Source organism: Microtus oregoni, unplaced genomic scaffold (assembly GCF_018167655.1).
Source record: "Microtus oregoni isolate MIOR12 unplaced genomic scaffold, Mior012 000003F_ref0000135, whole genome shotgun sequence".
NCBI classification, from domain to species: domain Eukaryota; kingdom Metazoa; phylum Chordata; class Mammalia; order Rodentia; family Cricetidae; genus Microtus; species Microtus oregoni.
Genome location: NW_024543062.1, coordinates 25315001 through 25340398, shown reverse-complemented (window position 1 = coordinate 25340398; position 25398 = coordinate 25315001). Strand labels below are relative to the sequence as shown.

General features: G+C 46.0%; 1 protein-coding gene across 1 annotated transcript in view; it reads left to right on the top strand.

Moving 5' to 3' along the window:
* Positions 1-25398, top strand: part of Ccdc60 (coiled-coil domain containing 60) — a 160540-nt gene that overhangs the window by 111435 nt on the left and 23707 nt on the right. Inside the window, exons 3-6 of the mRNA XM_041649201.1 lie at positions 292-462; positions 4457-4564; positions 11420-11527; positions 23319-23409. Of these exons, the coding sequence (XP_041505135.1) occupies positions 292-462; positions 4457-4564; positions 11420-11527; positions 23319-23409 (478 nt within the window). The remainder of the gene's footprint in view (positions 1-291; positions 463-4456; positions 4565-11419; positions 11528-23318; positions 23410-25398) is intronic.

Genomic DNA, 25398 nt, shown 5'->3' with positions numbered 1-25398 from the left:
ACTAAAAGCAAGAGCCTGTGAGGAACATGTCACACTCAATCCGTTAATAAGGGTCCTGTTCTGTGGGCATGAGGGTGACCTCAGAGATGGTTGATCCTAAGACTGAAGGATGTTGTCCTAATGTATTTAAGAGCTTGTCTTTTCTATGCCCCCTCCTCTCTGTATGCCTCTTCATCTATCTGTCCATCTGTTTATCCATCCACCTGTTATTCTCCCTCATTTTATATCCACCTGCATGTCTGTCTGACTCTGCCTCCCTCCTCCACCTCCCACCTCTGCTTCTTTCTCCAGCTTCCTGATCCAGTGTGTGAAGATAGGCCGTGGGTATTTTAGCATACTGCAAGAGGAAAGCGCCATGAAAAAGAGGCAACAGCTACTCCAGAAGCTGAAGGAGGAAGAATTAAATAAATTCCAACCAGCCAAGAAGTTCTCAGATCTCCAGTGCAGGGACACTCAGCTGATGTAAGTGACCGCAGCCTCAGGAACCCTGAGCAGTGATGGCTCAGTCAGGGTGGCTCCCCTTTCCTAGGCTGGTACTCAGTTCCTTCTTCAGCCTTGTCCAACCTGCCTGGCCATCCTCACTCTCTGACATTAAGTGAAGAATCTTCTAACACACTTTCCGCCCTTCTATCTGATGATACTAAGGGCGACAGAAGAATCTTGCTTGTTCCCAAATACACCTCCCCCATCTTTTCCATCTCCTTCCCTGATCCCACCCCATATCCCCTTCCAACCAAAGCTCAGTACTTCCCATTTTCCTTTTTTTTTCTTCTTTGTTTTGTTTTATTGTTTGCTTGTTTGTTTGTTTTGTTTATTTTTTGAGACAGGGTTTCTACATGTAGTTTTAGAACCTGTCCTGGAACTTGCTCTGTAGACCAGGCTGGCCTCAAATTCACCTGAGATCCACCTGCCTTTGCCTCCTGAGTGCTGGGATTAAACGCTTGTGCCGCCACCACCCAGCTCAACACCCATTTCAGTACTGCTCCTCCCGGTACTTTAGCTTTCAGACGACCACCTGCTGTGCCGTCTGTTCTCCAGGCACTCATAACGCACGCACCTGCGCTTATCACTTTACCCCACGTCAGCATCTCTGCCCTACACCCCCCAGCTACAGCCCCTGGTCTCACACAAAGCCAGTACACAGAAGAGGGTCTGTTTTCTGAGCAAAGCCCCTTCCCTTTCAGGAAGCCTTTCTCCCAGCTGGGGGAGGACCATCCTCAAACGGCTCCATTGTGATGAGGTGCTCACATAGATAAGACAGTAAGAGGAACCATAGCACCAACACAGAAGTCATGGCAAGTGTCTGCTGTGCAACATTCCTACGAAATGGGAAGTCATTAGCCATTTGAGATAGAAACATGGTCTGAATGGTACCTGTTAGATTTTCCCTGACGTCACTGGTTAGAAGCACCCTTAGCCACAAACCCAGTGGTCCCAAAGCCTATGGGCTTCAACAGTCATCACAGACAATGCTCCAGGAAACTTATCCTGTGAAGACAGAGCACACTCTGGGGATGAAAAGGGAACACTAAAGCAAACAGGGGAGGCACGCAATAGAAACCAGCTGCAACCGTAACCAGTTAGCAACACTCTCCCGAACAGCCCAGCAGAATCACCTGGTAGCTGCTTACTTACTGTACAACTAATGGTGATATTCTGAAAAACCTTCCTCTGAGGATTACATGAAATGATGCGCAGCTCAACCCAGATCACAGCGTGTGAAGACCGCTCAGCTCCTGTCAGCGACTCTAATACAACAAAGTGATTTTCATCTCTCTGGGCTTCTGTTAACCTTATATTTTTTGCATAAAAATCTTATTTTCCATGAAGGTAGCCTACATCTAAGACCCCCCCCCCTTCTACAAATATGACTCCAATACAGAGGTCGCAAGAATACAAGTGTTCCTTCCTCAATGTTTTCTAACCAAGTGTTTGATCTTTTGCTTTTACAAAGCGAAAGGGATTATTTTTGCCCCATCCCGACCCCCCCCCACACACACACACACACTTTGGGATCTAAGCAATTCCCCTCAAAAGTTTCAAGCCTGACAAAGTAAGCCAGGAGATGGGAGAATGAAGCACTTCCTGTAAGCTCGGCTCCGCTGCGCTCAGTGACCTGGGTTTTCAGCTGTAGATTCAGTTGGAAAAGGTGGTGGGGGAGTGGAATTTGTCTATCACTGGAGCCAAGAGAAGGCATCAAACCACAGATTCAGAAATATGAGGACTGGCTTAATTTCTGTTGACTCCGGGAGACATGGTTAGGCCGGTAAAATAGAACACAGCCATGTATTTGCCAGTGAGATTTTTTTTCTAGTTTGTTTGTTTTCCAGCTCTAGGGTCAAACAAGAGTCAATGGACAAGAAAAATGGGGCACCTAGATTCTGGGGTTATCTTTTAATTATCTCTGTGACCCCAAGATTGTCCTCAAATTCCCTAGAGGAAGGTGCTCGGTTCTCACGTGTGTGCCAGCGTGACCTCACACGAAGCTGAGGTGATCTTTTTAAAAGAGAAATTGAACTCAACAGCACCCTCTCGAGGGTGTCCATTCCTCAGTGGACAAAGGCAAATGTATGGGCGGAGCTTACAGGCCCACCCAGGCAATCTTGTTAGTGGATGGCTGCTTCTGCCTCGGTGGCACACAGCCTCCTCCAGCCCCTCTGGCCACGTGCCCCCTGCTGCTGCCTCCCATTCTAACTCCATCCTCTCCTCTATTTACCTAATTAAATTCCGTTCAACCTCAGATCTCTGTTCCCACTACTATAGCCATGAAGTGCCAGCTCCAGAACTTACCAACTCAGGGCAACAAATATCACATTCACAGGTCTGCAATCAAAGGGCGGTCGCTGCTTCACTGGGCGCCAGCTAGGGTGAGCTAGGCTCAAGGAGATGGCTCCCTCCCACAGGCCTGCTGCCTCTCTCTGTGGGCCTCATCACAGAGCAGGCTAACAAGGCCTCTCACCCTTGAATCTGACATGACATCACTCTTGGCAACTTCTGTTGAGTCAACCCACCCCGGAGCCACGATCTAAGGACAGGAGAAAAGCATGGGGACCCACCTCTCAATTGGAGGTTTATCCACAAACCTGGGTGTTGTTCTCTGTAACTGTCATGACTCCCTCAGGGCGCTACAGCCAATGTTGTACTCTCCCTACGCACCCTGAGTCCCACTGTGCGCTGGGTTACTCCCACTCCCCCCACCCCAACAAGACTCTAAACCTCAGGAGGCAAGGGGTGTGTCGGGCTCTTTTGATGCTGCATCTGCTGCCTGCCCCTGCATAGAGAAGACAGTCAGTAGCTATTGCTAGCAGTGAAGCCGGAGTCCATCAGCCGTCCTGTAAGGGAAGCACTTAGATGAGAACCCTGAACAATTAACCCTCCAAGGGAACAGCTGCCTGGGAAAACAGTGATGCTCAAGCCTGGGGTGCATGACCCAACCAAACAAGCAGTGACCCCCACCCCAGTCTTCTGTTGCTGCTGATGCTCGGTGGTGATGGCCCAGAGTGAAGGCTTCTTGTAAGGTTTCAAGAACTAAAGCTTTACAAGTTTAACATGAAGCTTCTCAAATTTAAAATGTGGATGGTTGGTTAAGTTGCATGTGTACACACAAACATACACACACACACACACGCACAAGTAAGTCTGATTAAAACACACCTGCAGGCTAAATTCAGTTATAAGAAAAAAAATGTCTGTGATGCAGGAATATTTGAAAGAAAACCATTTTCTATAACTGAGATAACCAGTTCTGCGAGGGTCAAAGGAAAAAAAAAAACACTAAAACATGGTTTCAAAACACCCTTCCTAGAACATGGCCAAAGAGCGTGCCAGTCAGTCCTGGATTAGTAGCTAGCAGCGTGACTGAGTTGAGAAACACCTAGGAGATTTGCAGCGCCCACCTCTGGGTGTGTCTGGGAGGGGGGTTTCCCCAGAGATCTTCCCTGGGTGTGGGCCACACCATCCCACAGGCTGGGGGCCCAGATGGAATAAAATGGGGAGACTGAGAAAGCAAGTCACCACAGGTTTCTCTCCCTCTCCCTCCTCCTTCCTGGGCCTCTGCAGGGGAAGATGATGCACCACCCCTCCCTGCCACAATAGACTGAAACTCTGAGGCAAGCAAGGCAAATCCTTTCTCCGGCGATCTACCTCGCTTGCGTACTTTGTCACAACAGTGGGAACCAATACAAAAGTATTTCATGTCTTAATCTTGAGGAAGCGTTTCCAGCACCGAGCATGGTGTTTCTGGAACAAAGGATTCACCTCCTTGTTTATTTTCTTGGCTCCTCTAGAGGGGCAAGCGTAGTTTTCTCTTAACGTGCTCTGTTCATGGACTGCCTCTAGAATTGTCACCCAGAAAGCTGGCATGGTTGCCAGGCAGGTAGGTGACAAGTTCTGGCTAGATGCGGTCTAAAGCTGCTCCCTCTGGCTCACTCAGCTCCCCCCTCTGCTCTTCCCTCAGGGCCTACGAGAGAGAGAAGCTGAAGAAGTTGGAGGCCGGCATCATTATCCGCCCGTACACACCCATCCACAACTGCATCATCGCTCCCTTCTTGCCTGAGTCACACGTGTAAGCAGGCCCCACGGGTTAACGTGTCAGGAGCCACCTAGCTGCTCCTTTGTCCTCTTGAAAGGGACCAGGAACCTGGAGCCAACAAACCTGGCTCATAAAAACCAACAGAAAACAGATACCATAAATTGGGTGGATTAGACCCCAGTGGCAAATCAGATGTGGCCAGAGTCACCCCTTCCCTCACCAGGCAGACCCTCGAATGACAAATAGTTTGCAAAGCTTGATAAAAATCCGTCTTGAGCTCTTGCTGCAGAACTTGCACAAAAACACATCTCAGCTGAGGCTCGAGGGACACGATTACCCGCCCCCAAAGATGCAGAGAGCTGTTTCCCAGGAAAGTCTCTGTGGTCTGCGGCCTAATGGCCTGGCCTCCTCATCTTATAGCACACGGAGACTTAGTCACACTTCCAAAGCACACACTCGCTTTCTGAAACCTTGTCATCTGGTTCTTCTCCTGTCTGTTCTGAGAGCTACAAGTCCACAACTTTCCACCTGGAAAGGTTCAGGCAGAGGCATAACCTTCTTACCTCAGCACTATTGGCATCTGGAGACTGCGAAGTCCTTGCTATAAAGGGCTCTCCAGATATTTAAAAGCAGCGTCCCGGGCCTCTGCCTGGCAGATGTCAATAGCACTCCTCACCCCGCAAGCTGCGACGACCACAGATGTCTGCAGACACGAACAGATGGCCCCTCAGTCCAAAACTACACAGTCCCTCCAAGCCTCAGGGTAAGGCACAGGCAGCGCTGCAGCGCGCTCTGATTTATTACTCTCCCACAGCCTTTGCAGCAGTAACTACCACTCTGTAGACACCACATGCACTCGGCCCTCGGGATCCCTGCTGCGTAGGTGTTTCCTCACCCCCCTGCAGAAGCACACACAGCATGTCACCCTCTGCGGCTTTAGGTCAGGTCTGTCTGATGTCACACTCCGAGTTTTCCTCATGTGCACTGTAGGAAGGAGATCCCAAGGCCTTGCCTTTGGGGAGTTCATGTCATATTTTGAAAGTCAAGGCTCCTGCACACAGAGTAACCCAGGAGCAAAGTCACAGGGATAGATATTAAAATTATTAATAAAAGCACTCAGTTGATGGGTAAAAGATCCAGGCGACTGTTACCACCACCACCATCACCATCGTCGTCCATCACCATCATCACCATCATCACTGTCATCAGCACCAAACACTGAACACACCCTCATCCCTTCTCAATAGTCCAGGTTAACCCCACCTTATCCCACTGACCCCCTGCCCACCTTTGATTGACATTATCTGGTTTCTTGGTGCCCTATCTATGATAAGCACTCCAGTGGCAGCCTCAGTTGGAAGCCCTTAAAGCATCCCCTTGGGAAAACAGGCCTTGTGACGCTCGCTCAGTGTCTGTTGGAAGCATTCCCCCGTCTCCCCACCATTCCCACGGATACATCCGGAGATGGGAAGAGATGCCTAGAGAAATGGGCCACATTCATCTGATCTGAACAATGAGGCTTCAGTATAGTGAGCAGAAAGTTTCCTTCAATGCCAAATGGGGAAAGCAAACTTCAGGGGTAGGTGAACCCTGCCAGAGGTCTCACAATAGGACTCTAATTCCTGGCTCCAAGCTCAGGTATATTAGATAAACTACCATTGTGGCTGTGAACCCACAGTGGATGCTATAGTATATATTTATTGTTACTCTATAAGGTATGTAGTAAAGGTCTTGGGTTTTGCACATCACATGGTCTCTCTCAGAACTACTTTACAGTTGTAGCATGAAAGCCAAAAGGATGGGTTGTATAGTTTGTGTTCCAATAAGGCTTTCTTTATAGAAACAAGGGATAAATCCACTCCCGGGCTATAGCTTGACAACTCTTGCCCTAAACTAAAGATGGCCATTTCTTTTCCTTGACTCATGAAAGGTTCTAGCATATTGAATAGAAAGGGCATAAATGTATTTCTCAGCTTGGAGTGACTTGGACCCCCTCTCATTGATTCCACGTCTACAGATTGCTGGGTGAACCCACCTTGGCTGCTTACAGATGGTTCTACTTCCATGTTTGTGTTCATTTCTTGGATAAACTGGAAGCTGGCTGGCTTTGGCAGGACCAGTCTTCACTTTGACTGGTTGCCTTGGTGACTAGGAAGACAGATGCATCTCTCAGCATTTAGTGCAGGCTGGTATAGGCTTATTCTCACTGTATCCGAGAGGAAGTCTAAGAACAAGGTCCTAAACACAAGGCTTCCTAAGGCCAAAGCTCACAAAAGACACAGTGGTCCTCTACCATTCTGTTGGCCAAGCCAATCAAAAGGCCAGAGCAGACACAAGGCGCAAAGATAAAATAAAGCAGCAAAATCACAGTACAGAACATGCAAAGTGAAGAGTGGGGAGGAACTGGACTGTTTTAAAGATTTATTTTTATTACTCTTGAACTGTGAACATAAGAGAATCTGCGGGCTGTGTGCGCATGTGTGTGTGCACGCACGTGTGTGTGCACGCATGTGCATGAGTGCAGTGTCCTCAGGACTCAGAAGAGGGCAGCAGATCCCCTGGAACTGGAGTTACAGGAGTCCCTTGTGGGTGCTGGGAACCGAACCTGGGTCCTCTGGAAGAGCAGCCAGTGCTCTTAGCCACTGAGCCCCCTCTCGATGAACTAGAGCATTTTTGTAATCAATTGTATTACTCGTTTTTCTTCCCCCGTGACAGAATACTTAACCAAAAGTAACACAGGCAGCCCACAGGCAAAGTCACTTGCTGCCATGTCTGATAGTCTGAGTGTGATTCCTACAAGTTGCAAGGTGGAAGGGGAGAACTGATTTTGCAGTTTGTCCTCTGACCCCCACAAATGCAGCACAACACTTGTTCCCTTCCCCAGCACATTAAATAATTGTAAGAATTATTTAATTAATTACTTTTAAGTGATTAATTATTTAGTTATTCTCTAATGTAATAATTAAAATATAATTATTTTATTTAAATTGTAAAAATATAAAAAAATAAAGGGAAGAAGAAATCACTCTGCTTGAGTCCAAAAGAATTCGGCCCACCCTAGAGGGAAGGCAGGGCAGTAGGTGTGTTGTGCAGATGGCTTATGTCTGAGCTGATCACAAAACAGAGTGCGGGCTGAGCCGAGCCAAGGTACAGCTCGCAGGGCCCTTTGTCTGCCATCTAGTTGTGTCCCAGAGGTTTCACAGTTTTCCCAGACCAGCTCAAGCCCTGAGCCCGTGGGGAACAGGAGGGCAGGTTCTGCTTGTCGTCTCTTCAGCTGTCAGCCACCGCATCAGCGGTGAAGATCAGAGCCTGGTTAGCCTCACATCCCAGTGCAACTGATGCCAATACTGGCTCCTACTCCTGAATTAACTGTGGAGATCGATCCCATCACCTCAGGGGAGACTTGGCTTTTACCTTTCCAAATGGGAGGGGCAGTCTAGAGGACTGAGACACAGATTCCTGCCATCTCTTTAAAATGATGAGGCTGTCCCTAGCAGCCTTTTCTAAATACACGCTCAGTAAAGCGTGCCCACACCCCGTGTCCAGATCTGCCGTTGAATACTGGCATAGATGGCTGTGACGGCACTGTACATGCGGTCTGGCAGCCGGTGAGAGGAAACTATTGTCTCCCTGTCCACAACCCCCGGGATGTTCACACACACACACACACACACACACACATATACACACACATACACACATATACACACACATACACACATAAACACACATACACACAGATACACACACATATACATACATATACACATACACACATATACACACATATGCACATGCATACACACATGTACACACGTATACACATACACACATGTATACACACATACACACACGCAAACACACTCACACATACACACACAAACACATACCCATACACACATATACACACATACACACATACATACGTATACACACATACACACATATACACACACAGATACACACATACACACATAAACACACATACACACACATATACACACATGTATACACACATAACACACAAGCACATACCCATACACACAGATACACACATATACACACACATATACACACATCCACACATATACACATACATAGTATACACACATACACACATATACACATACACACACACACACACACACATGCACCTATTCCTACTGGAGTTGTTCAGGTGTGTGACCGCTGGGCACGCAGACGTGAGCTTTGCGCAAGCCCGCATGGAGCTTTTACCTACTGTGCCTTGCATTCAAGTGTTTTCTCTTTAAACCTGAGCTATAGTTCTGTAACCTGGAGAGGAAAGCAGATTTCTATCAAGTGCGCTTCAAGGCTTTGATTTTGTTAATTTCCCAGTTTGTTCATTAAAGGTTAGGTGAGAGAGTGTCGAGTTTGCGACTCTATGTAAGTTATCTAGATCTATCAGATCCTGACACACACACCCCCCAAATGACTCTACCCCCAGCAGGAAACATCAGCAGTTTTATTCACAGCAGGGATTCAGGAGGCTGGACTCAGTTTCCAGCCCCGCTGTCTGCTGACGTTCGGACCGACCGTAGATGAGTTTCATGGTCCTTTGTGCCTTGGTTTTTTTTAATCTACAAAACAGAGATGCTAATGGTGCCCTCCTCCCAGATTCATGAGGACGAGGGTGATCCACGGAGAGTGAGCATTCATAGCAGCGCTCTTCGGGGTGTTTACAGTGCCTGTGGGGAACTGCTGGCACTACACATTGTCTCGGTCGTCCCGAACATGAGACTCCCACCAGCTTCCATCCAGTAACCAGAAAGATGCTGAGCCCATTGGTGTGCATGCAGGGACAGTAAACCAGCAGGCAGCAGTGATAAAGCCTGGCACCTGAGGTGTAGAGACAAGGGGACACGGTGTAGGCACACCCATGAATAGCCTAACCTTACACAATGGGGTTTACTGTCCCCCAGTTCTGGGGACTGGAAGTCTAAGAGGTTGATCTCCCCATGGCCACACAGCAGTCCTCTCTCTGTGTGTTCACAGTGCCTTTCTCTGTGTGGTAGCCGTGGAGAATCTTTAGGTGTCCATATTCCCCTTTGCACTAAGAACAACGGGTGCACTGGGTTAGAGCCTTCTAAAATGGCTTCATCTAAAATGAAGTGCCTCTTCAGAGGTCACATCTCCAAATACACTCATGCTTAGAAAGGCTGGGTTTACATTTTTGCCGTAAGAACATCAGGGCCCACAATGAAGCCTGTGACAGGTGGGTTAGGGAGTTTGGAGAGCAAGGGTAGAGATGGTCGGCTTTGACTTGTTTGGGGCACTTTCAGAAATCACTAGGATGGAGGTGGCAAAAATAAAAAGGGATGGATTGAGAGACTGTAGGTGGAAGGAGAAGGAAAGGGGGTGGAAAAAGGAAGGGAGGGAGGGGGAGGAGGAAGGGAAGGAAGGAGGAGGATAGAAGGAAGAAGTCAAAGGAACTGAGAAATGAAGAGACGGAAGAAGGGAGAAGGAAAGGAGGGAAGAACAGAGAAGAATGGGAGGAGGGAGTTCATTGTTTAACTGCCAGACGCAGTGGGACCCAAGATAATGCCGAAGGTGGGAGAGTCCTTCCTAGGAAATAGGAGAAGGGAAATCTTTTTCTTCATCCCGAGGGGTGTGTAGAAGACACACATGGGATGAGGTGGCTAGTCGTTCTCAAACATGGTAGCTACACCCTCCCTAGCAGGAGAGGCTGGAGGGGGGCACTGCTCTAATCCAATCTGGGTCCATAAACAGATGGCTCTTGGGGGAAACTGTAAGAGAGGAGAGATCTCCCTGGACACTGAGAAACCATCCCTTCCTGCTCCTGAGAGCAGTGGGGCCTGGGAACCCTGGGGAGAACCCTGGGGAGCAGGGTCTGGGCACAGCACACTTTCAAGAAAGAGCTACCATGAAGCTCGGTAATGGAGGCCTCCATTCCATTAGTGCAGGATAAGAAAGCGGGGTGGAGAGGCAACTTGCAGGAATGCACCTTGTTTCCGAGAACACCACAGACAGCGGGGTGACCCTCTCCTGGCCTCACTCACAGCAGAGGGACCACCACACACTGGTTTCATCAGTTCCTAGTCAGAGCTCATCTCCCTAAGGCACTGTCTCTAGGGCAATCACCCTGCTGGCTGTGTGACCTCAGGTGACTCACTGCCCCTCTCTGAGTCTCAGCTCTCTCCCAGGTACAATGGTTGCCTGAACATTAAATCAAACACCCCAACACCATCTCTACATAACATAATGCGTAGCATGATCTTGAGCAAAATTGGTTGTACTCTAAAACCCCTTCTCTAAAATGGAGATAATAATTCATACCCCACCAGGTTGTTGGAAACATTAAATAATACGGAAAAAGCACAGCAGTCGGTGTCTGGCTTGCTGTGGACAGTGTAAGGTCTCCAAGCGATGAGAAATGTCCGTCAGACATATTGTTAGGCAGTGGGTTTTGTTTCATTTTCAAATAATGCACTCAGTGTGTTTTTCTCCAGTAGCCAGCTACATTTCAACCCAGCTAATGCTGTTTCCCATTTCCAGGCTTTCTTATGCCCTCAAGCTATTTATTACATTTTTATAAGATAAATGGCTGGACATCAGTGGAGTATTAATTGCCTTCAGTTCTCATTTTATTTGCCTGAGTCATGGTCTCCAGCCAGGGGAAACGCTACCCACTACACACAAATTCAGAGGAACTGGAATAGGATGCTCAGCTTCAGTCATGGCTCGATGACATGACTGTGTGGCTTCCCTAACCCCCCTGAACTCCAGGGTCCTCTTGTGCAATGTGGCCAAACACTTACCCATGTGCCAGCATGTTCACTGAAGCCAACGTGCTCACTGAAGCGAACACAGCTGCAGTCTCTATAGTGTGTTCCTCCCTTGTCTCTGCAGGGATTGCCTCTACCGCCAGCTGTGTGCGCTCTACTGGCTCCTCGAGGCCCTGACTATCGACCACACCCACCACACCATGAAGCCCTTGATCTCCTGTTGGAACCCCAAGTAAGGCCAGTGGCCCTGCATCCTACTGTAAACTAGCATTCACCTGGATGGTAAGGGGTGGGAACCTCACCCTTCCCACCCGTTGCCTCCCTTTGGTGCTTTTGGTGGGTGAATGGCTTTAGAAGTTGGCATGCTCTCTCTATGAATCCAGACCCAGGTAAGTTGGAGCCAGCTCCTACGCTTTCTCCAGAGTCCATTGTACACACTTCTTTATAAGTATCTCTTCCTGATGCCGTGTGGCAATGCACCGGTAGCTTAAAATGGGGCACAGAGGGAAAAGTTTCACCACAGATCTGGGCAAGCTACACCAGCATACTGTGGACTGGCAACCAGATTTCAGGCTCCTCCTGATCTCCCTGTGTCCCCTCAACCTTGTTTCTGAATGTCCCCCTACCTCTGCTACCACTGCTCCCCCACACATACACCTTTGTTCTTTTTTTTCCTCCTTTAGTCCAGGGGGATTTTGTTTGCTTGATTGCTTGCTTGAGTTAGTTCCTCAGTTCACTGGCTCATTAGTGAGTGTGCTGTTGGGGTTTGTTCACTGGTTGGTTGGTGGGTAAGTTGTTGGTTGGTTTGTTGGTTCATTGGTGGGCAAGTTGATTGGTTGGGTTGGTTCATTGGCTGGTTAAATAAGTAAATTGGTTTGTTAGTTATTGGTTGGTGGGTGGGTTGGTTGATTGGTTGGGTCATTGTTTGGATGACTGGCTTGAATTTTGTTCTGTTGGTTTTTTAAATATATGTTGATGGTTATTTCTCCACTTAGACCTAAGGTACTTGTTCCAGGTTCTGGAGCAGCTAGGTAAACCCAGATGGAAACTCTGGAGAATGCTGACTAATCCATGAAAATGTAAGCGGTGCCATCACAGGGATGGCTCACACCAGAGCTTTGAAGTCACTGCTTCAGGATCTGTAGAGATAGCTTTCGGCTTGTAGAGACGCCATCTTTGGGAGGCCCAGATGTTTGCCCGAATGAAACAACAGCAGTGAAAGAGGGTGGAGAATCCTGCCTTGAGGAATTGGATTTGTACTCTGAATACCCAGGCTGAGTTGAATAGAACAGTTCCCCAGCGTTGAGTCCCTGGGATCCATCTGTCTCCATGCCTCAGAATGGGGGCCCAAGCTGCTAATTTCAATTTAAAAAAAAAAGTAAGATCACACTAGGAGGCAATATTTTACCAGGACGCATCAGGAAGAACCCACTGAAGATCTAAGCACTCCTGGCTCCTGGCAGACGGAACCAGGACCAGACCTGGCCACCAGATGAGGTAATGCCACCCAGAAAGATCTCGACGAGAAGTCAGGGTATTTGCTAGAGTTGGTGTATTCCAGTAGAGCCTGCTCTTCGTGTGGGATGTTTTAACTTGTTGTTGGAGACATGCTTCTAAAGGCTTAAGTTACCTGTTCTCAAGGCCCAGAGATCATGATTTATAACAGTGCCAATCTGTGTAATTTAAATATGTGAGGACCCCACCATGGCTGATCTCAACCTCATGAATATGGTGTGTGTGGTTGAACTTAGAGCTGAGAAGCTGTGATGGCTATCCTTAGTTGTCAATATGGCTACATCTGGAATTAAATAAAACTCCAAAATGGAGGTTCATACCTGTGAGGGATCTACTACTTCTAATCTGGATCTATGAGGCAGGAAGACACACCTTTAATCCAGATCTTTTGAGCTGTAATCTGGGCCATACCCTCTGCTGGAAGCCTTATGCATGAACTATTAATAGCCAGTGATAACCAGTATGAACTGGCCCCAGCACACCAACATATAGGATTCATAAATATAGATGTTGTTATTTTTGTTAATTATGGGGTTAAGTTCCCTAGAAAGTACATGAAAACATCTTTTGAGATAGTCAGAAAGCAGAACGTCTTCTCTTGGATATTTAGTGTATCTTTGAGGTCTCACCCTGATGCCATTACATCAACTTCCCAAGACTAAAACCAGGTGGATTTGAGTGACTGGGATCAAGAGTTTGGGCATCAGTTCGACCTTCTATCCTAGACCCATTACTACAGCTAATTAGAGCAGTTGAGGCAGGAGAATTTCAAGTTCAAGGACTGCCTGGGCAGCTTAACACGACTGTGTCTGAAAACAGAAGACTGGAAAGAGCCCTTGAGTATCCATCTTCACCAATGCCTTTGTCAATCATGAGTAACACCCTGGTGCAAAAGCCCTAGCTTCAACATCCAATTCTGGAGGAGAAAGTTGAGAGTTTGGACTCAACATAGACAAGTCCACACCCTGCCACCTGCTACCTGTGTGATCACAGGCACGTCACTTGACCTCTTAGCCTGTGTTTCAGTACCTACCAAATGCATTGCGGACCCAAAAGAGTTATTACTAAAATCAGACAAGTTTATGTCTAGAAACACAGTGAATGTTCATTCTGTGACGTCATTGAAGATAAAAAATCTCTAGAGAGAGCCAGGCGGTGGTGGCGCATGCCTTTAATCCCAGTACTCGGGAGGCAGAGGCAGGCGGATCTCTGTGAGTTTGAGGCCAGCCTGGTCTACAAGAGCTAGTTCCAGGACAGGAATCAAAAGCTACGGAGAAACCCTGTCTCAAAAATCCAAAAAGAAAAAATCTCTAGAGAGCAGATAGAGCTGTGCTCGTTATGCCCTGAGACCTCAATCCAGTAGGGCCATGCCAGGAGAGAGCGTCCCTGTCCACCTTGGGCCTTGGCAACAGCAGAGGCCTCCAGAAACTATCCAACCAAAGAAGCCTCAGCCTCAGCCCCACCTATACCCAGAGCAACAATCACCGAAAAAGCCACACTACTTGCACCTAGAGGGCCCCTCTACACCTGGAGAAGCAATCACCAGAGGCTCAGCCCTGCCTGCACCTGAAGGACATTTCAGTGGAGTCCCAGCCCCCAGCCACTCCAACTGAAGGAAGAGGGACGCCCTGAAGCACAGGCTCCACCCATACTAATCGGAGGAAGAGATGGGTAGACAAAATGGTAAGAATACACTAAACAACACAAAGAGCAATACAACACCAGAAACTAGAGGTTCTGTAGCAAGAAGACCTGAACACCCCAACGCGGATGAAGCAGAAGAAAATGGTACTAAATATGGCTATATGAAGATGATTAAGGTCATTAAAGGGAAAATGAAAAATTCCCTTAAAGAAATGGAAGAAAAGACAAAAAATGCAAGAGATCAACAAATCTCTTAAAGAAAACCAAGAAAAGGCGAACGAACAGATGAAGGAAACAGTTCAAGACTTAAAAACCAAAGTAGAGGCAATTTAAAAAACACACAAACCAAGGGAACTCTGGAAATGGAAAATCTGGGTAAAAGATTAGGAACTACAGATGCAAGCATAAATAACAGTATATAAGTGAGAGAAGAGAGAATCTCAGGTGTGGAAGGTACGATAGAGGAAATAGATTCATCGGTCAAAGAAAATGTTAAATCCAACAAATTTTTAACACAATATATATCCAGAAAATCTGGGACACTATGAAAAGAGAAGAAGCCCAGTTCAAAAACATAAAAAATATATTCAACAAAATCATAGAAGAAAACTTTCCCAACAAAATCATAGAAGAAAACTTTCCTAGCTATAAAAATACAAGAAGTTTACAGAACACAAATACACTGGCCAAAAAAAAAGTCCCCTTGCCTCATAATAATCAAAACACTAAACATAAAGAATAAAGAAAGATTATTAAAAGCTGCAAAGGAAAAAGGCCAAGTAGCATATAAAGGCAGACCGATTAGAATTACATCTGACTTCTCAATGGAAACAATGAAAGCTAGAAGGTCCTGGTCAGGCATTATGCAGACATTAAGAGACCATGGACACCAGCCCAGACTACTATACCAGCACTGCTGTCAATTCATAGACAGAGAAAACAAAATATTCCATGAAAAAATGATATTTAAACAATACCTATCCACAAATCCAGTCCTACAGAAAGTACTAGAAGGTAAACTCCAACCCAAGGAAGTTAGTTTAGCTACATTCACAAAAACACAGGCAATAAATAATACCACACAAGCAAATACTTAAAAAGAGAAACACACACACACACGCAATACCACCAGCAACAACAAAAACAAAAATAACACAAACTAACAATCACTGGTCATTATTATCCCTTAATATAAATGGACTCAATTCACCTATAAGTTATATAGGCTAACAGATTAGATGCAAAAACAAAATCCATCCTTCTGCTGCAGGCAAGAAACACACTTCAACTACAAAGATAGACATTACCTCAGAATAAAGGGTTGGGAAAAAATTTTTCCAGTCAAATGGACCTAAGAAACAAGCTGTTGTTGCTATCTTAATATCTAACAAAATGGACTTCAAACTAAAATCAATCAAAAGAGATGAAGAAGGTCATTTCATATTCATCACAGGAAAAATCAATCAAGATGAAGTTCCAATTCTGAACATCTGTGCCCTAAATACAAGGGCACCCTCATATGTAAAAAAAAATTACTAAAGTTTAAATCACACATCAAGCACTACACACTAATAGTGGGAGACTTCAACACCCACTCTCATCACTGGACAGGTCTTCCAGACAGAAACTTACAGAGAAATAAAAGACCTAAGAGAGAGATAAAAGACCTAACTCAAATGAGCCTAACAGACATCTATAAGACATTCCACTCAAATGCAAAAGAATATACCTTCTTAGCACCCCATGGAATCTTCTCTAAAATCAACCACATAGTCAGTAACAAAGCAAACCTTAACAGATACAAAAAATTAAATAGCCTCCTGTATCTTATCGGCTCACCATGGCTTAAAGTTAGAATTCAACAACAACACTAATTGCAGAAAGCCCATAAACTTATAGAAATTGAACAGTGCTCAACTGAATCACTATTGTGTCAAGGAAGAAATAAAGAAATTTAAGACTTCCTAAAATTCAATGAAAATAACAGCTCAGCATGCCCAAATCTATTGGACACAATGAAAGCAGTGTTAAGAGGAAAGTTCATAGCACTAAATGTCTACATGAAGAAACTAGAGAAATCCCACACTAGCAAATTAACAGAAAAACTGAAAACTCTAGAACAAAAAGAAGCAGACTCATCCAGGAGGAATAGATGACAGGAAATAATCAAATTGAGAGCTGAAATCAGTAAAATAGAAACAAAGAAAACAATACAAAGAATCAATGAACCAAAGAGTTGGTTCTTTGAGAAAATCAACAAGATAGACAAACCTTTATCCAAACTAACCAAAAGACCAATAATATGCAAATTAACAAAATCAGAAATGAAAAGAAGATATATAACTATAGACAATGAGGAAATCCAGAGAATTATCAGATCATGCTTTTAAAACTTGTACTCCACAAAATTGAAAAATTTAAAGGAAATGGTTGATTTTCTGGATAAGTACCACATACCAAAATTAAATCAAGACCAGATAAACAAATTAAATAGACATATAACCCTTATGGAAATAAAAACAGTCATCAAAAGTCTCCTAAGCAAAAAAAGTCCATGGCCAGATGGTTTCAGTGCATAATTCTACTAGAACTTCAAAGAGCTAACACCAATACTTCTCAGAATGTTCCACACAATAGAAACAAAAGGAACATTGCCAAACTCTTTTTATGAGGCTATAGTTACCTGACACCCAAACCACACAAAGACATAATAACTAAGATAGATAATTACAAGCCAATCTCCCTCATGAACATTGATGCAAAAATACTCAATAAAATACTGGCAAACCAAATCCAAGAACATAGAAAAATCATCCACCATGATCGAGTAGGCTTCATCCCAAAGATGCAGGGATGGTTCAACATAAAATAATCCGTCAAAGTAATTCATCATATGAACAAACTGAAAGAAAATAAACCACATGATCATCTCATTAGATGCTGAAAAAGTCTTCAACAAGATTCAACACTCCTTCATGATAAAGGTTGTGGAGAGAGCAGGGATACAAGGAACATACCTAAGCATAATAAAGGCAATATACAGCAAGCCAACAACCAACATCAAACTAAATGGAGAGAAACTCAAAGTGATCCACTGAAATCAGGAACAAGGAAAGGCTGTCCACTCTCTCCATAACTATTCAATATGGTACTTGAAGTTCTAGCTAGAGCAACAAGACAACAAAAGGAGACCAAGGGGATACAAATTGGAAAAAAAAAAGAAGTCAAACTTTCTCTATTTGCTGATGATATGATAGTATACATAAGTGACCCCAAAAATTCTACCAGGGAACTACTACAGTTGATAAACACCGTCAGTATAGTAGTAGCAGGATACAAGATTAACTCAAAAAAAAATCAGTAGCCTTCCTATATACAGATGACAAAGGGGCTGAGAAAGAAATCAGAGAAACATCGCCCTTTACAATAGCCATGAATAATATAAAATATCTTGGGGTAACTCTGATAAGAACTTTAAGTCTTTGAAGAAAGAAATTGAAGAACTCATCAAAAATGGAACAATCTCCTATGCTCTTGAATAGGTAGAATTAACATAGAAAAAATGGCAATCTTACCAAAAGTAATCCACAGATTCAATGAAATACTCATCAAAATCCCTCCAAAAAAATTGTTCATAGTCCTCAAAAGGTCAATACTCAACTTCATAAGGAAAAAAAAAACTCAGAACAGCCAAAACAATAAAGGAGTTTCTGGAGGCATCAACCTTCCTGACTTCAAGCTCTACTCTAGAGCTATAGTAATGAAAATAATTTGATATTGGCATTAAAAACAGACAGGTGGACCAAAGGAATCAAATTGAAGCCCTGATATCAACCCTATGATACACCTATGAACACCTGACTTTTTTTTTACAAAGAAGCTAAGACTATAAAGTGGGTAAAAGAAAGCTTCTTCAACAAATGGTGCTGGCATAACTGGATGTCAACATATAGAAGAATGAAAATAGATCCATATCTATCCCCATGCATAAAACTCGAGTCTAAATGGATCAAGGATCTCAATATAAAATCAACCATACTGAGCCTCATAAAAAAGAAAGTGGGAAGTGGCCTTGAATACATTGGCACAGAAGACCACTTCCTAAATATAACCCTGGTAGCAGAGACACTTAGAGAAACAATAAATGGGACCTCTTGAAACTGAAAAACTTCTGTAAAGCAAAGGATACAGTCAACAAGACAAAATGACAACTTACAGAATGGGAAATGATCTTCACCAACCCCACATCAGACAGAGGATTGATCTCCAAATTATACAAAGAAACTAAACATCAAAAGACCAAATAATCCAATAAAAATGGGGTACAGATCTAAACAGAGAACTTTCAACAGAGGAATCTAAAAAGGCTGAAAGACACTCAAGAAAATGCTCAGCATTCTTAATTATTAGAGAAATGCAAATCAAACAACTCTGAGATACCATCTTACACCTGTAAGGATGGCCAAGAGAAAAAACACTGATAACAACTTGTGCTGGAGAGGATGTGGAGTAAGGGAAATACTCCTCCATTGCTGGTGGAAGTGCAATCTTATATAGCCACTTTGAAAATCAATATGGTGGTTTCTCAGAAAATTGGGAATCAACCTGCCTCAAGACCCAGAAATAGTAAGAAAGAAAGAAAGAAAGAAAGAAAGAAAGAAAGAAAGAAAGAAAGAGGTATGAAGAGAGTTCTACTACCAATAGATGATATCCATGGTTACTGGGAACTCAAGACACAAAGGCTGGGGAATAAGGTCATGGCAGCTCTCACCAATGGTGGCAAGCCTCAAGGAGCAGAGAGGGCAGTCAACAGTCACTGGTTTACCATGCAGGAAGAACACAAAAGCAGTGTGGTTATCTAAGTCTTGTTAGCTCAGGCTGTCCCAGACAGACAGCATAGTAACTGAAGATCTTGGTGCAGTGAAACTGCTGAGCTCGTAGATCTGGGTGGGGCCTGAGAATCTGCATTCTAGCAAGCTCCCGCTAATCCTAACTTTGAGTCCAGACACTCAGGTCCAGTGACCTCTTGCTACCAGCAGTGCCTCCTCCTAAAGGTTCCAAATCTAAAATACCACCACCATCTGGGACAGGCTTCTAGAATGTGACCCTGCTGGGTCTGATCGAACCTTACATATAGAGTAAGTTTTCTCCTATAAAATAGTTTCAGAAGCTGTTCTGAACATGTAATTTTGCAGTTGCAGACTGTGTAAATGCGTGCTCTTTGACTTAACAGAAGAAGAACCCTTCTGCATCTGAACCCTCCCTGCCTCGGAGATTATCAATGACTACACTCCAGAAATTAGGTTTTCATCCCTGTGAAAACAAGCAGCAGTATTCTGAACAGCCCACATAATAAGCAATTTTCTAATTTAACTATTTCTATATTTAAATGAGGCTCTTTTGTCATGTGGGGCCATTCCCAATCACTGCTGGGACTATCACGGTAAAGGAAGTGGGCCACACCACTGCCCACTGGACCTTCCATCCCAGGGAAGGGGCTGAAGGATGCAATCAATAATAAACATGCAACGACCAAGATAATCTGCCAGTCTAGAGGGACGACCCACAGACAAAGAGCACGTGTCCTTACAGAGGACCAGAGTTTGGTTCCTAGCAACCGCGTGGTGGTTCAAAGCCATCTGTAACTCCAGTTCCAGGGGACCCAATGCCTGATTCTGACCTCTGTGGGAACCTGGCATGCATGTGGTGCACAGACCACAGGCAAACACTCATATACATAAAATAAGTGGAATTTAAAAAAATCTGCAGTAGCAACAAGCACAATCCCAAGGAATCTGGTGGGTGATATTTCAGTGAGGAGAAAGGCTTGCTTTCAGTTTGATCATCAAGGAAAATGCTCTTAGCATGGGCATTCTGAGTGAAACACCTGCTTTGCCTCCCACTCTCCTCCTCCCAGCCAACACGAGAGCATCCCTCCTCGCTCTGATACTCAAGTCTCAGATCTCAGGAGTGGAAGAACACAGCACGGTCATCCAGTTATCTTATTTCCGAGGAAAGTAGGACAGGGCTACCAGGCCTGGAAGATTCCAAGAGGTTGGACCACTGCGGCCTCCCTGGCATGTAATCAGCACTTTCTCCCCTCAGCCACAGAGCCTGGAGCACATTCTAACCAGCCCACGAGATTTTCATCTTGAGAAGAACACACTTTACCCTAAATTGGAGCTGAGAAAGTGAGAGTAAGTGTGTGCGAAAATGGTTCTGATTGCCCCGACAGATAGACATCGTCAAGTGACCTCCGAGAACAAAATGTGCTTGGAGGACACCGTTTAAAGAGATGAGCCAGGGCTCTCTCCTCTTGATTTCTGGGAAATGATCGTCCCCAGAAAGCATCAGCAGGGGAAAAATGATGGTCTGAAAATCATAGCTTTCTCCCCTTAAGAGCTGCCTGCCCCACCTCGCTTCCCACCATTGCCAGCTCCTTCTCAAAGCCATGCCAGGATCTCCTCTGATGAAAGTGTGTTATCTTTGTAATAGCTGAACTGGATTCGCCCATTTGAGACTCATTTCTTTTCACACCCACACGATCTATCGGCCCAGCTCAGGCCCTTAGCCCCATCTTACAGTTGGTACAAATTGGGCCTGAGGCTTGGAGAAGCTAAATAACCCTGCACAAATCTCTCTCTCTCTCTCTCTCTCTCTCTCTCTCTCTCTCTCTCTCTCACACACACACACACACACACACACACACACACACAGAAGGCCGGGTCAGGTAAACTCCAGCAGAACAGCAGTTTCTGATACTCAAGGACAGACACCCGAAGTCCCAGAACAAATCAGTCAAATGTGCTAAATGAGCAGTCATCCCTTCGTCCTCCCCACCTCTGAAACTGGCTTTTGGCTCAGCCTCCACACCCGACACCAGGGCCTTTCTCATTATGGCCATGCAGGGAACCAGGAAGATAGAGATCCTGTCTAACTCAGCTCTCACTATCAGCAGAACAAGGAATCTGCTCCTTCAGGACAGGCTGGGAACCCATCTGCCTCAAGAGCCACTGTCATTCTATGGCCATGTATTTTTTTAACAAAGCAAGTCACAGAGAGATACCCAAATTCAGGGGACAGGGAAGTGGGGTTCCATTTGGTGAACAACACTCCTAGGGAGGGTTCACCAACTCTCTTTTAGCCTCCGGGGCAAGGTGCAGGGTGTACTTCCCTGCTCCACCTGCCTTTGATCTTTCCTCCCCGCCTGTTGATCCTCCAGTGGGGTTTATTTGCTACTGAAAATGAGGCATCAGAGAGACCGGTCCTGCCTAACCCGGCCTCTCCTTTACCAATAGCTTTGCAGAGGGAGCGCCGAGGGCTTCCCAAGGTCTGCAGGGATCCAGATGCCGCTTTAGTTCCTTTAGCCTGCTGCTTGAAGTCGCAATAGACTTCAGGTCGCCTTGGAAGTCAGCATTAGCGGAAGGCTTCTATCTTCCTGATTGGACCTGAATATTTAAGATTTCAAAAGCTTGTCTGGGCCCAGATTTAATTTTGAAAGGAGAAGGAGGTTGCTTTTGAACTTCAAGAAGGCATTGGCAGCTCAGCAGGGGCTGCCTTAGCAAAGGAGAAAGCCAAAAGCCCCGTGGTCATGAAAGATACCGTGGAACAGCAAAGCTGCCTGTTGGTTAGCCTGAAATCAGGCTTCAGAAGCGGCACTGTTTAAACACTGTGTATACGGCTGGAGCTCCACTCCTTCCTCTGGCTGGATTTTAAATATTCCCTAATTTGATTACTCAGGGGACAAGCAAGCAGAACCAACTCAAATGAACTTCTCTGTTAATTATTCAGAGCTTTTTATTGTGTAATCGAACACCGAGTCTTACAAAAAGCTTGGAGGCACATCCTACCCCCACCCCAGCCTGGCTCCTCCCTTAGGGTCTGTTTCTTGTGTTAAGGTTGTGAACTGCTACATACCCAACAGGCCCTGCCTCGAGGGGCAGAAGAGTCCCTTTTCTTATTGGTGACAGCCTGTGGGTCTGCTTCTCGGAGCTCCACATCATGAGACACGAACCTTAAGTTCCGTTCATCTGACCATTGGAAGGGTTATGGAAACACACGCAACATAGCACATTCAAAAATGCCAACATGATAAATTTGGTGGCACTCTGTGAGGAAGGGAGTCACCCACAAAGCCTGTTGAGCTTTAGTCTTTATCCAGAAAGTTCCCAGACCATGAGGGAAGAATATGATGCTGAGGAGGAGGGCACTCTAATAAAAATAATTCAAGATCACAGATTAAGAGATGTACAGAACCCCGTGGCAGGGACCTGGGTGAGGGAGGGACCTGAAGTTCGGGTCCTTTCCTGATCTGCAGAGGGCAGGGCTAATGACTCTGGCTCAAGGTGGCAGCAATGGAGATGATTCCCTGAGAGCCCAGAAGCATCTGGTACAGAGTGCTCCAGTGACTCTGGTCACTGCGTGACTCTGCATGCCCACACCCATCCTCCCGGGACATCCGGCCTCACTGCGCTCTCAGATACTCTTAAGTGTTCCTGATGCTGGTGCCAGTGATGAGCGGGCAAGGCACAGATGCAGAAAGGAGGACACTTTCCTGTCCACCACCACCATAACCACAGCCTCACCCTGGACTCACTCCATAAAAGGGCCCAAGTCCAGAGCTCATGCAAATATACCTTGCCTCCCACAGTCCTCACCCAGGAAAGGGTGGTCTCTCTTAGCCTAAAAACCCCACCGATGCAGAACTGCTCCCCCTCCCAAAACAAAGCAGTAGGGGGAGAAAAATCATACTAGAGACTGTTCGTTCAGCCTGAATTTATTGTGTTCCTATAGGATGGGGGGGTGGGGCTTGTAATAAGCCAAGACTGCGAACTGAAAACTCATTAAAGCTGTTTGTCACACAGGGACCCGGGTGGCAGCAAGAGCACAATAAAGAAGATCAACAAGGACAAGTCCATGGGGCAGAGGTGGGATCACTTTGTCACTGCGCCAAAGGTAACCAGGAGCCACCCTACCTTGAGAGCCCAAGCCCCAGCCAGGGGGAGAAGCATGCATCCCACAGACAGTCTACCGTGGGAAAGGTTATTTATAAAAGTCTAGGTGATTTCCCAAGCAGAGGAAAAACCACATGCTACTGGATATTTTTTGTAAATTTTAATTAAAATAGTTATCTGGGGATTATAGGGAAAACGACATTTGGCCAGACACACTAGAAAGAGAGAGGAAAGGCGGGGATGAACACCTGTTACTAGAAAGAAACGGACTCAACTCTAGCTTTTAGTCAGTAGTCTCTGTCTGTCTGTCTCTCTCTCTGTTTCTCTGTCTCTCTCTCTGTCTGTCTGTCTCTCTCTCTCTCGTTTTCTCTCCCCATCCACTCACTATGTAGGATATTCTTCCAAGTCACATGTGTCTTCACTATTAAGAAGGTATTTTGAAGTCTGTTACCTTCAACCCAAGCTTTGCCCATCCCAATGCCCAAGGACATCTACTCAGTAAATGAGCACCCAGATAATAGAGACAACAAACAGACCTTTGTCTGCTTATGGAGAACACAGCTATGCAGCTGGGGTGGATATAGATCCTGTCCCTCACGCATAGAAACAATACAGTACCACCCCACCTACCGCACACAGTGCCCACCCCACCTACCGCACACAGTGCCCACCCCACCTACCGCACACAGTGCCCACCCCACCTAACATACAGAGCCCACCCTACCTCACACACAGTGCCCACCCCACCTCACACACAGTGCCCACCCTACCTCACACACAGTGCCCACCCCACCTCACACACAGTGCCCACCTCACCAAACACACAGTGCCCACCCCACCTAACATACAGAGCCCATCCCACCTCAGACACAGAACCCACCCCACCTACCGCACACAGTGCCCACCCCACCTAACATACAGAGCCCACCCCATCTCACACACAGTGCCCACCCCACCTCACACACAGTGCCCACCTCACCAAACACACAGTGCCCACCCCACCTAACATACAGAGCCCACCCCACCTACCGCACACAGTGCCCACCCCACCTAACATACAGAGCCCACCCAACCTCACACACAGTGCCCACCCCACCTCACACACAGTGCCCACCTCACCAAACACACAGTGCCCACCCCACCTCACACACAGTGCCCACCTCACACACAGTGCCCACCCCACCTCACACACAGTGCCCACCCCACCTACCACAGCATTAGTGAGCAGCTCAGGGAAAGGATATGCAAACTCACTGAAGAAGGAGCAGACAAGAAGACTCAACAGTAGAGGCTCTTGCCGTGAAGGCAGATGCCCTGAATTTGATCTCTAGGACCTGCATGATAGAATAAAAGAACCAACTCTAGCAAGTTTGCCTTCTGACCATGCGCACGCGCACGCATACACACACACACACACACACCTAATATGTGCATGTTTTGGGAAACACTTCTCAGCATACTGACAAAAAGGCCAGTTTCTTTAAATGTTACTCCATGCCACCGTCCTAACATCCCACAGGGCCCATTCTTAGCGAGGGTCACCTTGGGCCTGTGTGTTAAACATCAGGTTCTTCAGAGTCACACTTCCATAATAGGACTGTTCTGTTGTTTCCTGCTCTGTAATCAGCATCCTCGAGGACCCAAAAAGCACCAGCCTTTGTTTTCTCACACGAAGTTGCTATGGAGACACTGTGTGCATCTGTCTCTAGAGACCACAAAGCAGCAGGCGCCATGAGCCTTTGACTAAAAAAAAAATTAAAAAAGTGTCCTTCCAGAATGTTCAGTACCACTACTGTAGAATTCTCCCAATCAAGTCTCCTGCAGAGTGTGTGGGTCAGGCCCTGGTGGTGGTGTAGTCCAGTCTGGGGGTGGCAGGACACTGGAGCACCTACTCTGGCTCGTCCCACTTCGTGACTTTGGACAAGCCCTTTCTTTTCCTCACCGGACCTCAGTTTGTCCCTCTGTAAAGTGGAGCCCTGGAAAGACACCC